The sequence below is a fragment of the Schistocerca gregaria genome, chromosome 8, assembly GCF_023897955.1.
Source record: "Schistocerca gregaria isolate iqSchGreg1 chromosome 8, iqSchGreg1.2, whole genome shotgun sequence".
Lineage (NCBI taxonomy): Eukaryota > Metazoa > Arthropoda > Insecta > Orthoptera > Acrididae > Schistocerca > Schistocerca gregaria.
The window spans coordinates 478,767,139-478,792,056 of record NC_064927.1 but is presented as its reverse complement, the minus strand read 5'-3'; the positions used below and the strand labels follow the sequence as shown (position 1 = coordinate 478,792,056).

General features: G+C 40.2%; 1 protein-coding gene across 1 annotated transcript in view; it reads right to left on the bottom strand.

Moving 5' to 3' along the window:
• Positions 1–24,918, bottom strand: part of LOC126284453 (uncharacterized) — a 71,369-nt gene that overhangs the window by 32,335 nt on the left and 14,116 nt on the right. The window contains exon 3 of the mRNA XM_049983373.1: positions 8,111–8,269. Coding sequence (XP_049839330.1) covers positions 8,111–8,269 — 159 coding nt within the window. The remainder of the gene's footprint in view (positions 1–8,110; positions 8,270–24,918) is intronic.

The following is a 24,918-nucleotide window of genomic DNA, read 5'->3' as shown; positions in this document are numbered from 1 at the left end:
TGTGGATCAGAGTTGGATGGAGGAGTGAGCTGAGACAGGCACATGCACATCATGAGATGTGGTGTGCACATTTGCCCACATATGGTGCCAATATCTTCTTCAGGTACTGGCCAAAAGCTATGACTGTGTGAATCTTTTTATTGTGCGTATCGTGACTCAACACCTCTACTGTATGCTGATTAGCAACTTTCCTTCTCTTGTATTGTTACATTCCATCCTGGATTTTTCATTGTTTGATTCAAGCTGTACATTTGAAAGCAAATTGTGTGATACAAAATGATCGATTATCCTTACTTACACATCATTTTCAATAATTTTAGCAGACACTGATGGCATAGAAATAGATCTCAAATTGCCTACATTATCTCTTTCTCCCTTTTTATAAAGGGGCTTTACTACTGAGTGCTTTCAACATTCAGGAAACTGACCATTCATAAAGGAAAAATTACAAATATGGTTAAATACAAGACTAACATGTGCAGCACAGTACTTTAATATTCTGCTAGGTGTGCCATCATATCCATGAGAGTCCTTAATATTCAGTGATTTAATTATTGACCCAATTTCCCCCTTGTCAGTAGCACTGAGGAGTATTTCAGAAGTCAGTCTCAGAAAGGCATTTTCCAAAAGGGTTACATGATTCCATGTAGAAACTAAATTTTTATTTAATTCACCAGCAATGCTCAGAGAATGATTGTTAAATACTGTACACGTATCTGATTTATAAGTAACAGAAATATTTTTACTACAAACTGACTTTATAATGCCAATCTTGTGTTGCTGACCAGACACTTTCTTCACAGCTGACCAAATGGTTTTGATTTCATCCTGTGAATTAGATGTTCTATTTGCACACCACATACTCTTTGCCTTCCTAGTAACATTTTTAAGCACCTTACAATACTGTTTGTAATGGGAAACTGTAGCTTGATTGTGGCTACTTCTAACATTTTGATATAATTCCCACTTTGTTCTACATGATATCCTTATCCTACTAATTACCCCTGCAGGATGCATTTTACTGCTAGTACCCTGTTTAGAATGTTAGAATGGAAAGAAACTCTCAAACAGCATGAGAAATGTTATAAGAATAGCATTATCTTGTCATCTATGTTATCAGCACTATAAACATCCTGCTGCTCTTGTTCCTTGATGAGTTTTAAAAATCTATCTGTTGCTATTGGATTAACTATCCCACATAGTTTGTGATTATATCTGATATTCTTTTGAGTACAAACACATTTTAGTGTTAAAATATGGCACCCTCTGAGCATAAATACTGGACAAGATCCTCCAATACGGCAGTCTCCGGTAGCACCTGAGGAAGGCAATGAGTTACGTGGCAAAAATATTGTGCCAGAGCGACACAAACATCTGGCAGAAGACCCGATTATTCCACATATCAAGTTATATAGTGTTTCCAGTGAAGTTATGTTATACTTTTAATTACTGTAAAGTTATTTAAGATGATAGAGAAGTGACTGTGTGTGGTAGTTATGCACCACTAATACAGGCAGTTGTTGGACAGACTTTGTGACATCAAATCTGTGCCATTCAGTATAATGAAAATATCAATGTCAACTGTTCTTTGTTTTGATAATACATTTAAGGTTAAAAAAGACAGTGGATGTTTAAGTTCCAACATCATGTTCCAACAAGCAGGAACAGTGTGTGGTTATAAACAGTTATTGTTGCAGCAAAGCAGGATTCATAACTTACCACACTACCACTAAGCATTAAATTCAAATTTAAGCTGAATCCAATGTAAAAGCAACTGCAGCAGTGTGCATTCGGTGTCTGTGTGGCTGTGTACATGATATCATGTACTTTCTGCTAGAATGAGAGCCATAGCTTGAAAGATAGTGGAAACTGCTGCTCTTATGTGTATCTATCCACCACACATCAGTCTGCTGCAGGTGAATGGTTACCTTTCCCTTACTTTACGCACTGTTGCAGCCAGGAATTTCCATTGTTGTTATGAAATGGTGTGCTGAAAAGTGATGCCTCTTCATTTTTTATTCTGTTCCCAATATTGTTTGAGGTATTACATGTCAGGCATATCACTCAGTTGCCCTTAACTGCTTTGGTGATACAAGTTGCAGCCCCCTGTCTGTAGAAGGCTCTGAAATGTAGCTTGTAACATGATGGTGTGTAACATAAATATGTCAGCTGAGAAAGAGCATGGGCAATTGTGTTCCTCACTACATAAAATATGCCTTCAATTAAAATCCATACAAAAATGAAAGATGTGTATTGTATCAATATCAATAATGTGTGATGTTGAGCTGTTCATGTTCATAATCAAGGAATCAGTGGTGCTAACTGAGCCATGGTAAAATTTGCTGTTTTGAAGAGCACGCTGCAGTGCGTAGTGTGAAGCAGTCGCCCACCGTTTCCGGCAGTCGTGCTGATGTGGCAGTTATAGCTTTGGTGTCTCCCTCTGGTGGGAAAGGGGAAAGCTAGCCTGCTCACATACATTTAAGGGGCACTATGAGCTTGCTAGGTGGCGAGTCTGGTCAGTTGGTCTGCCAGGTCAGTGTGGGGCAGTCAGTGTCTGTCTGTCGTCCAGAGTGCTAGTATGTGTTAGGCCGCCAGTCTGCTCGAGTTTGTTCAGGCAATGGTCATTGGTGGTTGGATCAATCAGTTGGTTGGTCGTGCACTGGCACACAAGATGACTGGCCTGTCTTGAGCGTCTGTGCATGTGAGGTCACCATGTCAGTCTAGTGGGACATGCCATATAGCGAGAGGTAGAGGAATCGCGCCCAACATGAGACCAACAGGAGTCAACCTGTGACATCGGTTGGGTCACTGCCAGCTGCGACACCATGAGATGGGAGATTGGTGCGCCTTCCTGCATCTGTTGAAGCGGCTGGCAGCGGATGGTTTGGGAGAGCATTTTGGGGATGCTTTGCCAGACATCTCAGTTTATTAAAAGTTAAGTGATTCATGATATGTTGTTTCATTTACTTGCTAAATTCTACTTGGTTTCTTGGTCAGTCTCTCGTCCCCAGCTTGCTCATCTGTCTCTCGTCCACATTTTTTAGGCAGTTAGTGTCTGTCTGTCCGTCTGTCAGTCTGCCGTATGTTAATAGCTGCCTCTGTCACGTTTGTTGGATTCAGTTTAATGAATTTATTGGTTGAATTGTAATAGCCGAATTCCTGAAATATGTTTTTATCTTGGCTATCATCTTGAGAGGCGGTATATGTGTAATGTAGAGCGAACCTTGTATATTTTATGTAAGACTGCATTTCATGGATTTTATTTAAATGGTCATTTTAGTATATAAAGTTGCAACCTTTCCACCATAAGTTTTTTTAAAAAAACAATTAAGTTTCACCTTCAGTGGCAAGTTAATCTTTTGATGTTAGTGTTTTGTACCATTTCCATCCCTCCTACAGGGTGCATAGTTATGTCCTTGTGTGTGTTGTAAAAATTTTTAGTTTAAAGTAATCTGGTGTGTTGCAGATTTGCTTCAGTGTAGTCTTTCAGAGGTTGTTGTGAGTGGTCATGCCTACAGTCGGTTGTGTCAAATGGAGCGGCAAGGTTCTCAGCCCAAAAGCTCATACAGTATGAATAACTTGTAACTTGATATTTAGAGGATGCTTTCTGATTATAATTTTAAATCTGTTTCTAAAAAAAAGGGCTTTTAGGAATAAATTTGATTTGTTTTCATCAGTTACCCACTGGCAACTACTACCATGCTCACATAGTGTGACTAAATGTGTTAATGTTCTTGATGCATCTCCAGTAAATAAAGTAAATTCTGAAGTATATTCTCAAGAAAAAGTTTTGAAAGTAAATTCACGGTTCATTACTGGTAGCAGAGCGTGATTGGCATTCTTGCTACTACTCTTTGAGTAACTGATGGAATTATGATTGTTCTTATTTTATAATTTAGTAATATTTTGCTTTGGCCAAGTGACTGTTTAGCTGCATGTTTCAGGTTGTCATGGCGACTAGAAAATGTCCAGGATTTGGTCTGTTGCACAAAAATCCAATCCTTTATGAGTTGCACATTCATAATATAAACAAACAAGGCACTGTTCCTGAGTTGCTTGTGGACTTAAAAGATGCTTTGCTCTATCCTCCGCTCCAAATTTTACTGGGAGTTATTGGTTCCTTTCCGACACCCATGGCAGCAGCGGTAGGAGAGGTCGGTGAGTTCCAACAACATTTAGACTGGTTTTGTGTTGATCAGCCAAGTCTGTTCAGGTATTACCCTCTGGTCTTAAACTTTTGGTAGCTCAGTGGTTGTCAGCTTCGAATAGTCCCTTCAACCATGGTCAACTTGTGAGCCTTAGCTCGGTGCTTTCTACTATGTAGAGATGTTGGATTGCCTGGGGCATGTTTCCTCTGCATGGTTGAAGTCGGAGTGGGTATGTCGCTATTTTCATTGGTGGCTTAGCAATGGTTGTGAATTGGTTGTCTTGTCGGTCTTAGGTTGGGCAGGTATGTCGGGTAGCCTGAGGGCATGTTTCCTCTGCTGGGGTGGGTCCGACCAAGTGTATCACTTGTGGACTTTCGTGGCCATTGTCTTGTGCCTTTTAGAGCTGCTAGTTAGTTTATTTTGGGATATCACCTCCCAGGTTCTACTTTGAGGGGAGGAGGTTGAGACATGGTAAAAACTGCTATTTTGAAGAGGACACCACAGCGTGTAGTGCGAAGCAGTCGCCCACCGTTTCCGGCAGTCACGCCGATGTGGCAGTCGCAGCTTTGGTGTCTCCCTCTGGTGGGAAAGGGGAAAGGTAGCCTGCTCACATGCATTTAAGGGGCACTATGAGCTTGCTAGGTGGCGAGTATGGTCAGTTGGTCTGCCAGGTCAGTGTGGGGCAGTCAGTGTCTGTCTGTCGTCCAGAGTGCTAGTATGTGTTAGGCCGCCAGTCTGCTCGAGTTTGTTCAGGCAATGGTCATTGGTGGTTGGATCAATTGGTTGGTCAGTCGTGCACTGGGACACAAGATGACTAGTCTGTCTCGAGCGTCGGCGCATGTGAGGTCACCACACAGTCCAGTGGGCCATGCCATATAGCGAGGGGTTGTGGCTTCATGCCCAACACAAGAGCAACAGGAGTCAATCCATGACATCGGTCAGGCTGCTGCGAGCTGGGACACCATGAGATGGGAAATTGGCACGCCTTCCTGCGTCTGTTGAAGCGGCTGGCAGAGGACGGTTTGGGAGAGCGTTTTGGCGGTGCTGTGCCAGGTCTTCGCCTGACATTGAAGTTTATTAGGATTTAAGTGATTCGTGATATGTTGTTTCATTTACTTGTTAAATTCTACTTGTTTTCTTAGTCAGTCTCTCGTCCCCAACTTGCTTGTCTGTCTCTCATCTGCATTTGTTAGGCAGTTAGTGTCTGTCCGTCTGTCGGTCTGCCGTATGTTAATAGCTACCTCTGTCATGTTTGTTGGATTTGGTTTAACGAATTTATCGCTTGAAGTGTAATGGCTGAATTCCTGAAATATGTTATTGTTTTGCCTATCATCTTGAGAGGCGGTATATGTGTAATGCAGAGCCAACCTTGTATATTTTATGTAAGACTGCATTTCATGTATTTTATTTAAATGGTCATTTTAGTATATGAAGTTGCCACCCTTCCACTATACGTTTTTTTTTTTAAAAAACAATTAAGTTTCACCTTCAGTGGCAAGTTAATCTTTTAATGTTAGTGTTTTGTACCATTTCCATCCCTCCTATGGGGTGCATAGTTATGTGCTTGTGTGAGTTGTAAAAATTTTTAGTTTAAAGTAATCTGGTGTGTTGCAGATTTGCACCAGTGTAGTCTTTCAGGGGTTGTTGTGAGTGGTTGTGACTATGGCCGTGTCAAAAGGGAGCGGCAAGTTTCTCGGCTCAAAAGCTCATACAGTCAAAAAAAAAAATTGTTTTTTCTGCCTCTGAATAAATTGTAACTTGATATTTAGAGTGTGCTTTCTGTTATAATTTCATGTCTGTTTCCAAAAAAAGGGGCTTTTAGGAATAAATTTCCATTTGTTGAAAGAAATTTGATTTTTTTTCATCAGTTACCCACTGGCAACTACTTCCATGCTCACATAGTGTGATTAAATGTGTTAATGTTCTTGATGAATCACTGATAAATAAAGTAAATTCTTAAGTATACTCTCAAGAAAAAGTTTTGAAAGTAAAGTCACAGTTCACTAACCTCAACATGTGTGACAGAGTTTGGAGTGGATGATCACATACTGCAACTGATGAGACTCTTCAGAACTGTGTTGATGAACTCTTCAGAGAAAATCATCAGATAACACAGTTCTCAGGTAAGAATGTTGTATCATAAGAGTATGTACTGGCCATAATTGCATAACTGCAGTACCAAAAATTGAGTGCTCATTGGATGCCTCAGATGCTCACACCTGACATGAAACAGAGGAGGCTGGATACCTGTCATCAATTTCTTTTGCATATTTAGAGAGAGGGTGATGGGTTCCTTATCAACATTGTGCAGGTGATGAAAGCTGGGTTTACCATTTTGTCCTTGAATACAAGAGAGCAACAATAGAGTTTCATCACAAAGGACCACTGGTACCAAAAAAATTCAAGACCATGGCATCAGCAGGCAAAGTCATGCTCACATTGTTCTGGGCTGTTCAAGGTGTGGTGGATTTGGAACTCATGCCTAAAGTCACCACCATTAGCTCTGAAAGGTACTGTGAGACCCTCAGAAAAGTGAAAGCATAAATTTGAAGGGTTCACCCTCACATGGAGCACCCTTTTCTCCAGCATGACATCCACACCACACACAAATCTCATGACATCTGCAGCAGTCTCACTCCTTGGGCCCACTGTTGTTGATCACACAGTTCCAACTTGACCCTGAGTGATTTTCATTTTTTTCCGTTTAGGATCACCTTTGAGAACTACACTTTGATAGTGATGAAGAGGTGCAAACAGAGGTGAGGTTGTGGCTCCATCAGCAAAGTCAATCAGTCTACAGTGAGTGACAAACTCATCTCTTGGTAGGAGAAACGTGTTCATTGTCAGGTTGACTGGGTTGAGAAATAAATATATATAAAAACAAAGAAGATGTGACTTACCAGCAGGTTGATAGGCACACAAACAAACACACAAAATTCAAGCTTTTGCAACCAACGGTTGCTTCATCAGGAAAGAGGGAAGGAGAAGGAAAGACAAAAGGATGTGGGGTGTAAGGGAGAGGGTAAGGAGTCATTCCAATCCCGGGAATGGAATGACTTACCTTCCCGGGATTGGAATGACTCCTTACCCTCTCCCTTAAACTCCACATCCTTTCATCTTTCCCTCTCCTTCCCTCTTTCCTGATGAAGCAACCATTGGTTGCAAAAGCTTGAATTTTGTGTGTATGTTTGTGTTTGTTTGTGTGTCTATCAACCTGCCAGCACTTTTGTTTGGTAAGTCACATCTTCTTTCTTTTTAGATATATTTTTCCCATGTGGAATGTTTCTCTCTATTATGTTCATATCATTAATTTGAGAAATAAATATGTAGACATGAAGAATAAAGATTTAGAATGCTAATAATGTTTCTCTTATTTAAAAAGCTTTAAAAGTACTCACAGAAAAAAATTCGAATTCATTACTTTTCAGTACAGCCTCATACTTCATGAGCTTTGTTTAGAGCACATAACTATTTTCTCTTCCCTAGTTTTTAAACTTTCATTTAAATATTAATCACTCTAACTTGAAATAATAGTAACAATATGCATTTAAGTATGAATATGTGTACATTTACAATAGTATTTAAACATGTATCTGTTAGTCAAATTCAGGGGTGTTCTTGTGACAGCAACTGTTAAATAGGCAGTCATCTTCTGCCATTGTCAAATGAAAAATCATCTTGTAAAGTATTAATAGCAAGGGCTGTTATTAATTTATCTCTTTTGTTTTTTGTCAAAATAGGTTCATGCTGTTTGAAATAATTTTCTCCCATGTAATTTTATTTTAAACTTTTGGTAATATTTCTTTCAAAATATATTACACAAATATAGTTCAGTTCTTACATTGTCAAGAAAAAGTATGTGGTTTTTTCTTAGAGCCATTATTTTCCAACTACTTCACAAGCACATATTTTTAACTAAATCTTCATATTTATTGTGAAGAAGAGGATTCAGAGTTACATACCGGTGCTTTCCCCATTGGTTGTGTGAGCTCAGCAAAAATGATAAGGATATTGATCATAATGAAGCCAATGATTGTTCCATGCACTATTTCACCTTTGAGCACAGTGTCTGCAATACTTAAATTCTGAGACAACAGTGCTACTGTTGAGACTGCAAGAGCCTATAACAGAAATTTGTTTGTTTTAAATGATCAAAATCAGATTGTGTTGATCTGCACTTCATCTTATTTTATCAGAATGTCTGTCTAGGACATGAGTTCAAGACAGTTTTTTTTGTATAGTCATTAAAATGACTGAATATGATTATTATGGTAACAGAAAGTTCTAATGGAATGTAAATAATTTAGGGGTGAAGTTCACAATTCACCAAACAGTAAAAGTGTAAAGATGTTGATAGGTACATAAACAATATTAACCTTCTGATAGGCGCAACTTCTAGGTGGATGAGGACGGTTGCTCATATCTCGCACATACCACTTGTTGTTAATAAACTTTATGTCTTTGTAAACATTAAAATTTTATCACAAAAGTAATATTAGGCATTATTCATGGGCTATACAAACAAAAGCAAGGTAAAAATTTATTTAAAAATAAATTTTCAAAACATACATTTTCTTTCCACAGCTTCTCGAGGTGCTGATACTTACTTTCTGTATAAAAATGTCAAATTTATACAGGATTATGCTTGAAATTTTGGTTTTTCAATATACTAAAGTTATTTAGAAGTTGTAACAAAATTTACCACCTATATTTCTCACATTTAAAAAGGGGTTATTATTTAGAAGCTGAAATACAATAATTGCAAACATTTGTTGAATGTTGCAAACAAATAAACTGTCCACATATTAAACATTTGAAACAGATGAATCTCCTTTTCTTACTAACTAAACATGGCCTACATCTTTTCTTCAGAGGCTCCTGAGGTTGATATTCTTCTCCCCTTCCTTGTTGCTGTTGGTGTTCATCTTCTGTGTATTCACCTGGTCCTACTCCAAATCCCATGCCACTTTCCTTGACGTTGACCTCCATCTGTCCAATGGCCAGCTTCAACGTCCGTCCACATCAAACCCACCAATGAGCAACAGTACCTCCATTATGATAGCTGCCACCCCTTCCACATCAAACGGTCCCTTTCCTACAGCCTAGGCCTTCGTGGCAAACGAATCTGCTCCAGTCCTGAATCCCTGAACCATTACACCAACAACCTGAAACCAGCTTTCGCATCCCGTGACTACCCTCCCAACCTGGTACAGAAGCAAATAACCAGAGCCTCTTCCTCATCCCCTCAAACCCAGAACCTCTCACAGGAGAACCCCAAAAGTGCCCCACTTGTGACAGGTACTTCCCTGAACTGGATCAGACTCTGAATGTGGCTCTCCAGCAGGCATACAACTTCCTAAAATCCTGCCCAGAAATGAGATCCATCCTTCATGAAATCCTCCCCACTTCACCAAGAGTGTCTTTCCGCTGTCCACCTAACCTTCGTAACCTCTTGGTTCATCCCTATGAAATCCCCAAACCACCTTCCCTACCCTCTGGCTGCTACCCTTGTAACTGCCCCCAGTGTAAAACCTGTCCTATGCACCCTCCCACCACCACCTACTCCAGTCCTGTAACCCGGATGGTGTACACGATCAAAGGCAGAGCCACGTGTGAAAGCACCCACGTGATTTACCAACTGGCCTGCCTACACTGTGACGCTTTCTATGTGGGAATGACCAGCAACAAACTGTCCATTCACATGAATGGACACAGGCAGACAGTGTTTGTTGGTAATGAGGATCACCCTGTGGCTAAACATGCACGGCCAGCACATCTTGGCACAGTGTTACACCGTCTGGGTTATCTGGATACTTCCCACCAACACCAACCTATCCGAACTCCAGAGATGGGAACTTGCCCTTCAGTATATCCTCTCTTCTCGTTATCCACCAGGCCTCAATGTCCGCTAATTTCAGTTGCCGCCACTCATACCTCACCTGTCATTCAACATCATCTTTGCCTCCGCACTTCCGCCTCGACTGACATCTCTGCCCAAACTCTTTGCCTTTCAATATGTCTGCTTGTGTCTGTATATGTATGGATGTATATATATATATATATATATATATATATATATGTGTGTGTGTGTGTGTGTGTGTGTGTGTGTGTGTGTGTGTGTGTGTTTGTGTGCGCGCGCAAGTATATACCTATCCTTTTTTCCCCCTAAGGTAAGTCTTTCTGCTCCCAGGATTGGAATGACTCCTCACCCTCTCCCTTAAAACCCACATCCTTTCATCTTTCCCTCTCCTTCCCCCTTTCCTGAAGAAGCAACCGTTGGTTGCGAAAGCTAGAAATTTTGTGTGTGTGTGTTTGTGTCTTATTTTATTGTGCCTGTCTACAGGCGCTTTCCCGCTTGGTAAGTCTTGGAATCTTTGTTTTTAATATATTGTCTTCATACATATATAATACATGACCTTAACAGTGCACTGAAGTATATTTGTTTAAAACATATCCAAATATAATGCCACAGAGAAACTGGCAAGATATACAAACAAGATTAGCCACGCTTTATGGAACATAAATAAAATTATGGTGAAAACTAGGCCACATTCCCAGCAGAGTTATCATGTGAACTGTTCATAACAAACTGGGGTACAATTGCCACAAAAAATATGTTTCTGTCACAAACTCGACAGTTGGCAGTGCTTTATGGAATGTTTGACTAATGAAATTTATACACTGTCGAAAAAAAGAAGAAAAATGGCACACTCTTCTAGAGGCTTCCAATTCCCTCAAGATTTATAGTTCCAACAATACATATGGAGTACTTGATATAAATTGCATTTACAGATCAATAGTGCATGTGATTGTAGGTTACCAGGTACCCATGCTGGAGCACCCATATTAGTACATGGTGTAGCCTCCATGGGCAGCAAAGCCGGCACTAAATCTGGCTGACTCTGGCATTCAGTCTATCAAACAGACGACAAATACTGTCCTGGAATATGTTATTCCACATATTTTCAAATTTTTCACGTAGTTCTGTAAGAGTTGTTGGTTGAGGAGTCACAAGAGTCACATCTTGTCCCATCCCATCATATCCCACACCTGCTTAATTGGAGACAATTCCTGGGATTGTACTGGTCAGGGAAGATGTGCACATCTTGCAGAGCACATTGAGTTTAATGGGCAGTATGTTGATGAGCATTATACTGGTGGAGCAACACATCATCATCCTGCTGCAAGAATGGCAAAAGAACAGGTCTAACAACATTCTGCACACAGCAAGCACTGGTCAGTGTCCCCTCTAGAAACACCACAGGTGAACAAGAGTTGTAGCCTATCACACCCCACACCATAAGGCCTAGGGTGAGGCCAGTGTGTCTTTGATGAATGCACTCTACAAGACAGTGCTCACCAGGTCTATGTTGTATGAGGAAATGATCATTACTAGTGTGGAGACAAAAATTGCTTTCATTACTGAAGACTACGGCAAGCCATTACATCTTCCAAGTGATCCTCTGATGGCACCAGTCAGGCTGTTCATGTTGATGCTGTGGCATGAGTGGAAGATGGGCTAGAGATGTGTGTGCCCGTATTCTAACTGCTAATAACCAGTTTGTAACGGTTCATGTTAATTGTCATAGCTCACAAGCCATCTCATTTGTGTTGTCATAGCTGTACAATCTGCCACTGCTGCTCTCAGAATAACCCTGTTGGGCATCTGCACTGTGTGGATGTCAAGAACCTTGCCTATAGGTGTGAGAATGTTCATGTGACCACTGGTATCACCATAATTTGAAAAGGGACACAGCATGACCAACTTCTGTGACAATTCTCTAAAAGGACCATCCTGCCGCTCAGAAGGCCATAATTTGAACCCTTTAAAACCAGCTAAGCTGGATGGAGGGACACGAGTTTGCATCCGTAGTTTGGTTGCCTGCTTGCTTGCTTGCTTCACATGTCTGCACCACATTGAGCCTTCTGGTTGTGGGCAGCCCCCATTAAAGGATAGACACAGATGGCACTCTGGTAGCTATGCCACTGCATAATCTGTTCATGGATGACACTGAAACCATTATCAGTACATCTCCTGCCCCCCAAGACATATATGGCTTCATTAGATTGAAGTCAGTCTTATCTATCCAGGTTTACTCTTTCTTTCTTTTTTCTTTTTTGTAGTAGTGTACGAAAATGCAGATAAGTAAAAATGTGTGATTAACTAGAAAGTATTCTTCTGCACTTAACTGTATTTTTCTATAATTGTATATTGCGTAAATATGTGTTTAACAGCAACACCTGACAATTTCATGACAATCATACACTACTGGCCATCAAAATTGCTACACCTTGAAGATGATGTGCTACAGACGCAAAATTTAACCGGTAGGAAGAAGATGTGCTGCGATATGCAAATGATAAGCTTTTTAGAGTATTCACACAAGGTTGGTGCCAGTGGCGACACCTACAACATGCTGACATGAGAAAAGTTTCCAACCGATTGTTCATACACAAACAGCTGTTGACCTGCATTTCCTGGTGAAACGTTGTTGTGATGCCTCGTGTTTCCGACTTTGATAAAGGTCGGATTGTCGCCTATCGCAATTGCGGTTTATCCTATTGCGACATTGTTGCTCACGTTGATCAAGATCCAATGTCTGTTATCAGAATATGGAATCAGTGGGTTGAGGAGGGTAATACAAAACACTGTGCTGGATCCCAATGGCCTAGTATGACTAGCAGTCAAGATGACAGGCATCTTATCCGCATGTCTGTAACGGATTGAGCAGCCACCTATCGATCCATGAGTCAACAGATGGGGAAATTTGTAAGATAACAACCATCTGCATGAACAGTTCAATGATGTTTGCAGCAGCATGGATTATCAGCTCGGAGAACATGGCTTCAGTTACCCTTGACAATGCATCACAGGCAGGAGTGGCTGTGCTGGTTTACTCAACGATGAACCTGGGTGCACGAATTGCAAAACATCATTTTTTCGGATGAATCCAGGTTCTGTTTACAGCATCATGATCGCTGTGTCCATGTTTGTTGATATCAGGGTGAAAGCGCATTGGAAGTGTGTATTTGTCATCGCTATACTGGTGTATCACCTGGCGTGATGGTATGGTGTGCCATTGCTTACACATCTCGGTCACCTCTTATTCACATAGGCGGGAGTTTGAACAGTGGACACAACATTTCCGATGTGTTACGACCCGAGGCTCTACCCTTCATTCGATCCCTGCAAAACCCTACATTTGAGCAGAACAATGTACGACCGCATGTTGCAGGTCCTGTACAGGCCTTTCTGGATACAGAAAATGTTCGACTGCTGCCCTGGCCAGCACATTCTCCAGATCTCTCACCCATTGAAAACATCTGGTCAATGGTGGCCGAGCAACTGGCTCATCACAATATGCCAGTCACTACCCTTGATGAACTGTGGTATAGTATTGAAGCTGCATGGGCAGCTGTACCTGTACAGGCCATTAAGGCTCTGTTTGACTCAATGCTCAGGCATATCAAGGCCATTATTATGACCAGAGGTGGTTGTTCTGGGTACTGATTTCTCAGGATCTATGCACCCACATTGCGTGAAAATGTAATCACATGTCAGTCCTAAATAATATATTTGTGCAATGAATACCCGTTTATCATCTGCATTTCTTCTAGGTGTAGCAATTTTAATGGCCAGTAGTGTATTTTTGTGGCAACAGGATTCAACTTGTTATGAACAGTAGTACCATTCACATGATGACTACTGCCACTGTGGCCTAGTTTGAACCATATTTTTGGTTACGTTTGATGATGTCTAAGTGATTTTGTTTGTATTCTTTGTAATGTCAGTATGGCTCCATTATATTAGGATATGTTTTAAAGAAGTATGGTCCACCACATTTTAGAGCTCAGATATTCTATATGGATTTTCATGTATGTACTTTCCATAATTCTTTTCATCATGTGATAATTTCTTGTTTACCAGGTGTAGACTGTCCATTAGTTGCTTTTGCTTCCAGTCTTTCTGAATGTACTCATCACTGACTGCAACTGATAGTTTGATGACAATTTTTGTGATCATAGTTTGTAGGTTTGTTTGACCCATGCCAAAAAAACTGAACTGGCAGACACTTTAAGATGGAAGCAAGCTATAGGATAGACTATTTACAAAATCTGAAGATTCAGAGTTAGATGATGAATCTATAAATTTACTAGAAATCCTCTGTACCACTAGAGATTGTGAGGCCTAGATTAGATTCATCAAAGAGTGCACAGAGACATGGTAATTCTTTCTACACTGCATGTGTGAATAGAGTGAGAAGAAGCCCTTACAATGGGTACAACATGAAGTATCCTCCGCAAAATACTTTACAGTGCTTTACAGAGTATGGATTTAGAGGTAGAGGTAGACAGCAGTGGGACTGAGATGTTGACAGACACATACAATGAGGTGACAAAAGTCATGGGATAATGATATGTCTGTATACAGATGGTGGTAATATGATGTACACAAGGTATAAAAGGGCAGTGCATGGCAGAGATGTCATCTGTACTTAGGTGATTCATGTGAAAAGGTTTCCAAAGTAATTATAGCCACATGACATCAATTCGCAGGCTCTGAACATGAACTGCTAGTTGGAGATAGACATGTGGGAAATTCCAATTTGGAAATTGTTAGGTGATTCAGTAGACTACTCTAAGATACACGGTGTCAAGAGTCCACTGAGAATACTAGGCATTACTTCTCACCCTGGACAACACAGGGGTGGCCTACACTTAAGAACTGTGAGCAGTGGTGTTGGTGTGGAATTGTCAGTATTAACAGACAAGAAACACTGCATGAAACAGCTGAAGAAATCAATGTGGGACATACAGTAAATGTATCCATAAGCCAGTGTGGCAAAATCTGGCATTAATGGGCTGTGGCGCAGACCACATAAGGCCATGGATCCAATTTGTCAGAAAGGCACTATGGAAGCTGGTGGTGGCTCCATAATGGTGTGGGCTTTGTTTACATGGAATGGACTGGATCCTCTGGTCCATGTGAACTGATTGTTGACTGGTAATGGTTATATTAGGGTACCTGGAGCCCATTTGTAGCCATTCATGTACTTTGTGTTCCCAAACAACGATGTGCCATGTCACTGGGCCACAATTGATTGTGATTGGATTGAAGAACGTCCTGGACAGTTTGAGTGAATGATTTGGCCAACCAGATCACCCAATGCAAATCCCATTGAACTTTTGCAGGAGATAACTGAGATGTTAGTTTGTGTACAAAATCCTATACCACCAACACATTTGCAATTCTGGATAGCTGTAGAGGCAGCATGGATCAATATCTCTACATGGGACTTCCATGCTATGTCGAGTTGCTGTGCTGTGCCAGGAAAATGGAGGTCCAACATGATATTGGGAGTTAGCCCATGACTTTCGTCATCTCAATGTGAAGAGGACTGAAAACTTTGATTTTCAGTCTTGTTTATGTGCCTCTTGACATCTCAACACTTCTATTATTTCATAAGTAATCACTTTTACTTCTAAATTATGAACAATATATACATCTACACTCCTGGAAATTGAAATAAGAACACCGTGAATTCATTGTCCCAGGAAGGAGAAACTTTATTGACACATTCCTGGGGTCAGATACATCACATGATCACACTGACAGAATCACAGGCACATAGACACAGGCAACAGAGCATGCACAATGTCGGCACTCGTACAGTGTATATCCACCTTTCACAGCAATGCAGGCTGCTATTCTCCCATGGAGACGATCATAGAGATGCTGGATGTAGTCCTGTGGAACGGCTTGCCATGCCATTTCCACCTGGCACCTCAGTTGGACCAGCGTTCATGCTGGACGTGCAGATCGCGTGAGACGACGCTTCATCCAGTCCCAAACATGCTCAATGGGGGACAGATCCAGAGATCTTGCTGGCCAGGGTAGTTGACTTACACCTTCTAGAGCACGTTGGGTGGCACGGGATACATGCGGACGTGCATTGTCCTGTTGGAACAGCAAGTTCCCTTGCCGGTCTAGGAATGGTAGAACGATGGGTTCGATGACGGTTTGGATGTACCGTGCACTATTCAGTGTCCCCTCGACGATCACCAGAGATGTACGGCCAGTGTAGGAGATTGCTCCTCACACCATGATGCTGGGTGTTGGCCCTGTGTGCCTCAGTCGTATGCAGTCCTGATTGTGGCGCTCACCTGCACGGCGCCAAACACGCATACGACCATCATTGGCACCAAGGCAGAAGCGACTCTCATCGCTGAAGACGACACGTCTCCATTCGTCCCTCCATTCACGCCTGTCACGACACCACTGGAGGTGGGCTGCATGATGTTGGGGCGTGAGCGGAAGACGGCCTAACGGTGTGCGGAACCGTAGCCCAGCTTCATGGAGACGGTTGCGAATGGTCCTCGCCGATACCCCAGGAGCAACAGTGTCCCTAATTTGCTGGGAAGCGGCGGTGCGGCCCCTACGGCACTGCGTAGGATCCTACGGTCTTGACGTGCATCCGTGCATCGCTGCGGTCCGGTCCCAGGTCGACGGGCACGTGCACCTTCCGCCGACCACTGGCGACAACATCGATGTACTGTGGAGACGTCACGCCCCACGTGTTGAGCAATTCGGCGGTACGTCCACCCGGCCTCCCGCATGCCCACTATACGCCCCCGCTCAAAGTCCGTCAACTGCACATACGGTTCACGTCCACGCTGTCGCGGCATCCTACCAGTGTTAAAGACTGCGATGGAGCTCTGTATGCCACGGCAAACTGGCTGACACTGACGGCGGCGGTGCACAAATGCTGCGCAGCTAGCGCCATTCGACAGCCAACACCGCAGTTCCTGGTGTGTCCGCTGTGCCGTGCGTGTGATCATTGCTTGTACAGCCCTCTCTCAGTGTCCGGAGCAAGTATGGTGGGTCTGACACACCGGTGTCAATGTGTTCTTTTTTCAATTTCCAGGAGTGTATATAGGATGCCCCTAATCTTTACAGTCAAGCTATGGAGGAAGAACATCAAAAACTGACCTACTATGAAATAAGAAACTAATGGAGAGAAATGAATAGATAGTCATTTGATTACATAAAAAACTTAAACTTGGTAGCAACAATATGAGCTAACAGCCATCAGCCTCAGTGCATGCATTACATTGCACAAGCTTTGCTACACTTTCTTAAACATGCCTGTTGTATGTTGTTGAATAAGACAGGCAACTAAGACCCTTTCAACCAGTTCTTCTTTTTTGAATGGGGTTTCATACATCAGTGACTTCATGTAACCCCTTAGGAAAGAATTCATCATGGACACACCACAGATGATTGTGTACTGTTTCTCAAGCTTACACTACCATCACTGATGCGGAAACATAACCAGTTTACTAACACGTGCCTAACACACATTATTGAGTTAAGACCTTATAACATGTCAAATATTAATTTCTCATTGTTGGCTCTCTATCTCAAAATAACCAATAGTAGTCCCTTTACTACAGGTTGTTCTGACTAGGTGTCAACCCATGCGGAGTTGGGCACCCACAGCACAAGTGGACAGGGTTAGACAAAAACCTGTTGCAGAGGCATTTAGCTTACACAATCACACTGCACTGGCAGAGTGCACAGTGGCAAGGTGGCAAATGGGCTTGCACATGCGCAAATGTTTGCAATATGGCTTCCTGGTAGGTATCCTCTGCTAGCTGTACCTGTCCATGGATGAGGTGATGGGAACCATGGGTTGCCCATGTAACAACATAAAAATTAATGATTGCACAACAGGAAATAACAAGCATAAAAATTTGTTAGTATAATGCTTCATTAAAACATGAACTGGGAAAATATTTTGTAATATGTATATCTTTATATGATTTACATATTAAATGTGGGTTATTATTACGTAGTGAAGACACAATACTAAGCAAATTCTGAACTTTGTAGTGTGATACATTATAGTAAGTGGTGCACAATAGTTCTGCAAATTGAAATTTTTTGCCATGATTTCTATATTTGTGATGTTATTATGACTTAATCCAAACAATGCCTTCTGTGTAGGGTTTCAATATATTTTGCTACTTTTTGTATGCTGAGTGATGCTGTAGTTAAAATGTTTAACTCCTTAAATAGTCACCCACAACATGATTGTGGTTGCAGATACTTTCCTGGTGCATTCATTGTAACCAGTGCACTGTCTGTCCAACCTTCATGAATTCTTGCTATAATTCCACAGTTGTTTTGTGTGTGTGTGTGTGTGTGTGTGTGTGTGTGTGGTGAGTGTGTGTGTTGTATACATAAATGTATTTGAAAGACTGAGCTGTCAAATAACTATAGACACAGCTGCAATAATCAGAGGAGGAAAAAACTGGTAATTTTGAATGCACACAGGATTAAAATCATAATACATAAGAACATTTCCTTTAAAATGTAAAAGATCTGTTAAATATAAAAGTTGCACTTCTCTTATTACTATGAGAAACTGAAAAATATAAAATGATTTCTTCAGGTGTGCTGTGTATAACACTCATTTAAAAATGAATTGAACAGATGAACCTAGATGGATACTAGGTAGAATCCAATTATGTAGGCATAATTTAAGGAAAGGTAGAGTCACTATATACACAAATAGTTGGATAAAATCTCTTCATGAAAGTGTGACTTCATTTATATATCATGAATTGAGTCGAGATATGCATTAAGAGGCAGAAGCAGCCTCTGTAAGCTATTTCTTTGAAGTACACCAATAGCAAATTATGACCTGTGTTGATTTGCTCACATTGAAAATTGTGTGTGTGTGTGTGTGTGTGTGTGTGTGTGTGTGTGCGCGTGTGTGAGTGAGTGAAATAGAGAGAGAGAAGAGAGAGAGAGAGAGAGAGAGAGAGAGAGAGAGAGAGAGCATGGCACTGGGGAAAGGCCAAGACTAATGCAGCTATCAACAAAGGCGGTGGAAGCCAAGATGGCTTGGCTGCTGAATGTGTTACATAAAAAGTACTGCATATCTATTAAAATAATCTTAACTGATTACATATGAGCTACAGAAAATATAATGACATTTTTGGAGTCATAAGACACTTTAGAACACACTAAAATTATCATCATAGTTGTACAACATCTTGTTTGTTATTTAGGTTTAAATGTTTATTTATTTATAATAATTAACAGACATATTAACACACATGACTCACAAATGATAGGTTGTCACTTAATTACATGATGAGCCAGCTTCTGTGATATGCCTCAAAACAAATTGTTAAAAAAATTATTTACAATTTTAATTAAGCTGTGACAAAACAGAGAATTCTGCACATGAACAGTATTATTTGACTTCAGCTTGTTAATATTACAGTTTGGATTACAATATAACATTTATGTAAATATGGTTTGCTATGTTCATAAAAAATTAAGAAATTTGCTTTGTCCTGTAGTGCCGCAATGACAAGTAGAATACAGGCCCATATTTTACTAGCTTCTGTGATTTATTTCTGCACAAAAGTAAATTAATAAATTAAAAGAATAAATTATAGACATTTCATTATGGTATGGTGTATTTAGATTTAAGAATATGTTAATTGAATTTTCATAATGTACACAAAATAATGTGCAGTGTACTTTTGATAATGAGGGAGAGGGATAGGAAGACTTGACCGCAGTAGTTGGTAATGTGACCAAGCCCTGAAGCAAGCAAGAAGAAGAGCCTTGTAGTCTTTCTGTTGCTGTCAGTAGTGCAGTGAAAAGTCTTTTAATCATTGTTGTTGGACAGGTGAAGCTCTTTTTTGTGATAAGACTGGTCAGTCAATGACCTGCATGTGATAAAGTAGTTCAGGATAGTGGCTGTACAGACTTAATGTGATTGTAGTTAACCACACTGAGATGTTAATGTATTGACCAAGTGAATAGTAGACTGATATGAGTGTCATAATTTATTTGGTTTTAAATTGATTTTCGTGGAACTTTGGAAACATTGCAGATTGTTGACATTGTGTTATACACACTAGAAACTCTGAGGTTCATTAGTGTTTGGAACTTTTCATTCGATGAAATGTTTGCTTTGCTTTGCTCTGTGGACTGATTCATACAAGAATCTACTTCAGATCTATTTAGAAACATATGGCCATCTTTGTTTGATTGTTTGCTTACAACTACATTTACAAGTTGAATTAAATCAATGCATCAGTGTACCTAATTATCCTTCTGGATACTAAACCTCAATTCTTTTGTTAATAATTTTGATTTCATATATTTAAAAACATCTGTGTAATTCCATAAAATTTCACAGACTATTATGCTAAATTTCATCAATGTTTAATTATTTGGGGCGAAAGGCATGGTACACAGCCAACCTTTGGATCTAGTTGAGTCAGAATTATTGTAGGCTGTGTGCTTGCCTAGCCACTACAGGTTGCTATTAGTAGGACACACAGATGGATCAGTTGTCCAAAAGTAACCAGTCGACTGACACATGTTTTACATTGGTGCCTAACCAAACAAGATTTTTAGTAACCTCAGACTTTACAGTTATTTATAATGGACCCCTATCTGGAAAAAGTAGCACAGATATACTCTGAGGTCTTGATAGCATTTCAGAGTGGTGCAAAGATGTGACAACTTGCTTTAAATATTGAGGAATAAAAAACTGCACATATAACTTACTGAAAAAAGGAAAACTCATAGGTATGCTAGTTGGCAGATTTCAGATTATTGGTATCGCACTGGAAAAATGTAGTTTGTCTACAAAGGAAATTGCTCACAGAACACTCATGCAACAAAGACTAGAAGACTGGTCTAATGTGAGTTGACCTATACCAGACAACACAAGCAGGAGTTTTTGAATGTGTAAATAAGAGAAGCACAAAAGCTTACAAGTTTATTTCATTCATGGGAAACTGTCAGAGAACTGCTGAAAAACCTGAATTGGCCAACACATGGAAATGTTTGCCATCTGCCCCTTGAAAGCCTACTTACAGTGTTTCAAGAATCAGTATTAGGTGAGGAATCTAAGAATATACTACAATGCCTATGGATGCTTCCACAGGGACTACAAAGACAAAATTAGGATACTTACAGCACATTAAAAGGTATTCCACAATCATTCTTCCCATGTTTACACAATCATTCTTCCCATGTTCCATACTCCAATGGAATGATGATGAAAACATATGTGGCACAAGTGAAACTAGCCTCTGTATGTACTTCACAATGGTTTGCAGAATTGGGATGTAACAAAAGATTTCATCGGTGTCTGTTTATATAAAATGCTTCAAACAAAGCATTTAAGTATCTCTTCACCAAGCACTATCATCTATTTGTATACTGTCAAAGAGAAGATCTTTTCTGTAAAAACATTAGACTTGTTGAATTTACATCACTGAACCCAAAAACTGTACAAAATTGTGGATGGAGTGGCTGGCTAATAAGTAATTCTTTTTATCTTGTTTTTGAAAATCTTATAGTACTGTAACACACCAAGAAAAGTTTTAAATAATGCAGGAGTAAGCACATCTTGTAAGAAACTGATGATTCAGACAATAAAATCAGATGAAAACAAAATATTGTTAACAAGACAGACAGCAAAATAAGGCAATGAAACAATATTACCTTTGTTGAAGAGAGTGAGAGCATTGTTAAAGACAATTCATATGTAGCAGATAATTTCAATAATTATTATTTATGAATAGGTGAGAAAATTGGTGCATACAGTTCAGAAGAGACAGCAGAAACATAAAAGAAGGACACTTTGTGAAATAAAAATTTACCTCATGTCCCAATCTTAACTAAGGAAGATCATCACACCACCAAAAAGTAGAAGTTCATATAAGGTGGATACTATCACTAATAAGACATTACAAAGGTGTGGCCCTCCCTTGATCACACACATAATGCATCATTAGTTCAGGATATTTTCCCAAAGAGTTTAAAACATGCCACTGTTAGGACTCTTTTAAGAGGGATGGCTTCACAGATGTCAATAGCTACCATGCCATGTCACTTTTTATGTCATTTCCTACATTTTTTGAGAAGATAATGTAATTGTGTTGTTACCCACCTATCTACTAAATGCATACTTACTCAATCACAGTTTGGATTTCAAAAGCACCAGTCAACTGAGACAGCTGTTTATGTATACATATCAAAAAATGTTTTGCATCACCCCGGTTCCCAGAACTTGGGAAGTTAGAAATTGACTGTGTATATAGTATCGCAGGCACAATCTCTCTGATTGTTCAGAGATGTCATTAAAGCCACCCAAAGATGTAAACAAACATGCATGAGCAGCACCTATTAAACAGAGGGTGTCCGACAGCCAATCACTTCCAGTCATTCCACCAGGAAGGAGGTAGACAGCTCATGTTGTCTGTAGTTCAACCATGCCTAGACGATCAATACGGCGGTTCAATCACATCCGCATTCATTTTTGTGCCAGAAAGGGCCCTCAACATGGGAAGTGTCCAGGTGTCTCGGAGTTAAATAAAGTGATGTTGTTCACACATGGAAGAGAGACAGAGACAGGAACTGTTGATGACATGCCTTGCTTGGGTCACCCAAGGGCTACTACTGCAGTGAATGACTGCTACCTATGGATTAAGGCTTGGAGGAACCCTGACAACAATGCCACTGTGTTGGACAATGCTTTTCATGCAGCCACAGGATGTCGTATTATGACTCAAACTATGCACAATAGGCTGCAAGATGCACGACTTCACTCCTGACATCCATGGTGAGGTCCATGTTTGCAGCCATGATACCATGCAGCACAGTACAGATGGGCCCAACATGCTGAATGGACTGCACAGCATTGGCATCATGTTGTCTTCACCGAGTATTGCATATGGCTTCAACCAGACATGTTTGGAGGCAACCCGGTCAGGCTGAACGCCTTAGCCACACTGTCCACTGAGTGCAGCAAAGTGGAGTTTCCCTGCTGTTTTGGGGTGGCACTATGTGGGGCTGAAGTATGCTGGAAGGCACCGTAATGGCTGTATGATATGTGAATGCCATCCTCCAACTGATAGTGCAACCATATTGGCAGCATATTGGTAAGGCATTCGTCTTCATGGATAACAGTTCATGCCCCCATTGTGCACATCTTGTGAATGACTTCCTTCAAGATAACGACATTGCTTGACTAAAGTGGCCAGCATATTCTCCGGACAGGAACCCTATTGAACATGCCTGGAATAGATTGAAAAGGGCTGTTTATGGATGATGTGACCCACCAACCACTCTGAGGGGTCTGCACCAAATAGCCATTGAGGGTGGGACAATCTGGACAAACAGTGCCTTGATGGACTTGTGGATAGTATGGCACGATGAATACAGGCATGCCTTAATGAAAGAAGACATGCTACTGGGTATTAGAAGTACTGGTGTGTACAGAAATCTGGACCACCGCCTCTGAAGGACTCACTGTATGGTGGTATAACATACAATGTGTGGTTTCATGAGCAATAAAAAGGGTGGAAATGATGTTTATGTTGATCTCTATTCAAATTTTCTGTACAGGTTGCGAAGTCTTGAAACTGAGGTGATGCAAACCTTTTTTTGATGTGTGTATTTAATGGCCATATAATACAATCCTGAAATAATGAAATATCACCAACTGGGGTCATCTGGCAATTACCAAAGACATTTTACTTTGTCAACCACAATATTCTATTACAGAAGTTAGGTGTTTTATGGAATACATAATTCAGCAAATGCCTGGTTTAGTCCTTATTTAAGAAGCAGAATGCAAAAAGCTACTCTAGTCTGTGGGTAATACAAAGAGGTGTGCCACACCATCTGCATGGAGAGAAATTACAATGGCTGTCCCACAGGGTTTGATGATTGGCCAAATTCTGTTTTTGTTTTATGTTAATGATCTGACATTTTATTTAAATCAGAACAGAGAATGAGTCCTGCCTCCAGACAGTACAAGATTTGTTTTGAAACTGAACAAAGAAACAGAGAATATAGTAAATGATGTTTTTGTGAAAGCTAGTGACTAGTTGTGTGCAAATGGACTAGTTTTAAACTTTGAAAAAACACAGCTCATCCAGTTTTGTACACTCAGTGTTCTTAGGTGCCCATATTGCTGAAACTTTAAACTCAAAAATCCATACAGCAGACCTGTTCCATGACACTTACTGTCAACTTTGGGTATGTATAAATCTGTAAGTTAACATTTTTGCATATTTCCACTCACATTGATGTCTTATGGGAAACCATCCTGGGTTATCTCCTCAGTTAGGCAAAAGTATTCATTGCACAAAAGAATATAATGGTAATTAAAATTATGTATGTGATTTGCATATGTACATCTTGAAGGCATCTTTTAAGTGGTTAGGAATGTTAACCAGAACTTCACAGTGGTTTATTAACTAACAAGATTTGTTATCAACAACCCATCTGAGTCTGAGAGTAAGAGATATATTAACAAATACAACATTGGAGGTAATATTATTTATGTTATTCTTTAATTAATCTAACTTTGGCACAGAAAGGGGGGAAATATGTGAATATAATAAACCTCTTTGACAATCATCCACAGAAAAGAAATTTCTGCAAATAGCAGAACAGTTTTCAAATATAGATTAAAGATGTTTGTCACTAACAACTCTGCCTATAACATAGAGGAATAAATAATTAGTGGTACTGTTATTCATTTTTACAGAAAAAGGACCTGTAAATGGCCAGGATATAATCATATAAATATTTTTTCATCTGTCTCTTGTCTAACAGCAACCTGTTATTCTGAACAAGAAAAAAGGTTGCACTTCATTTTAAATTCACTGTATTTGTCAGTCACAAGTTCTGTTAGGGATTACATGCTACAAGTAAGTG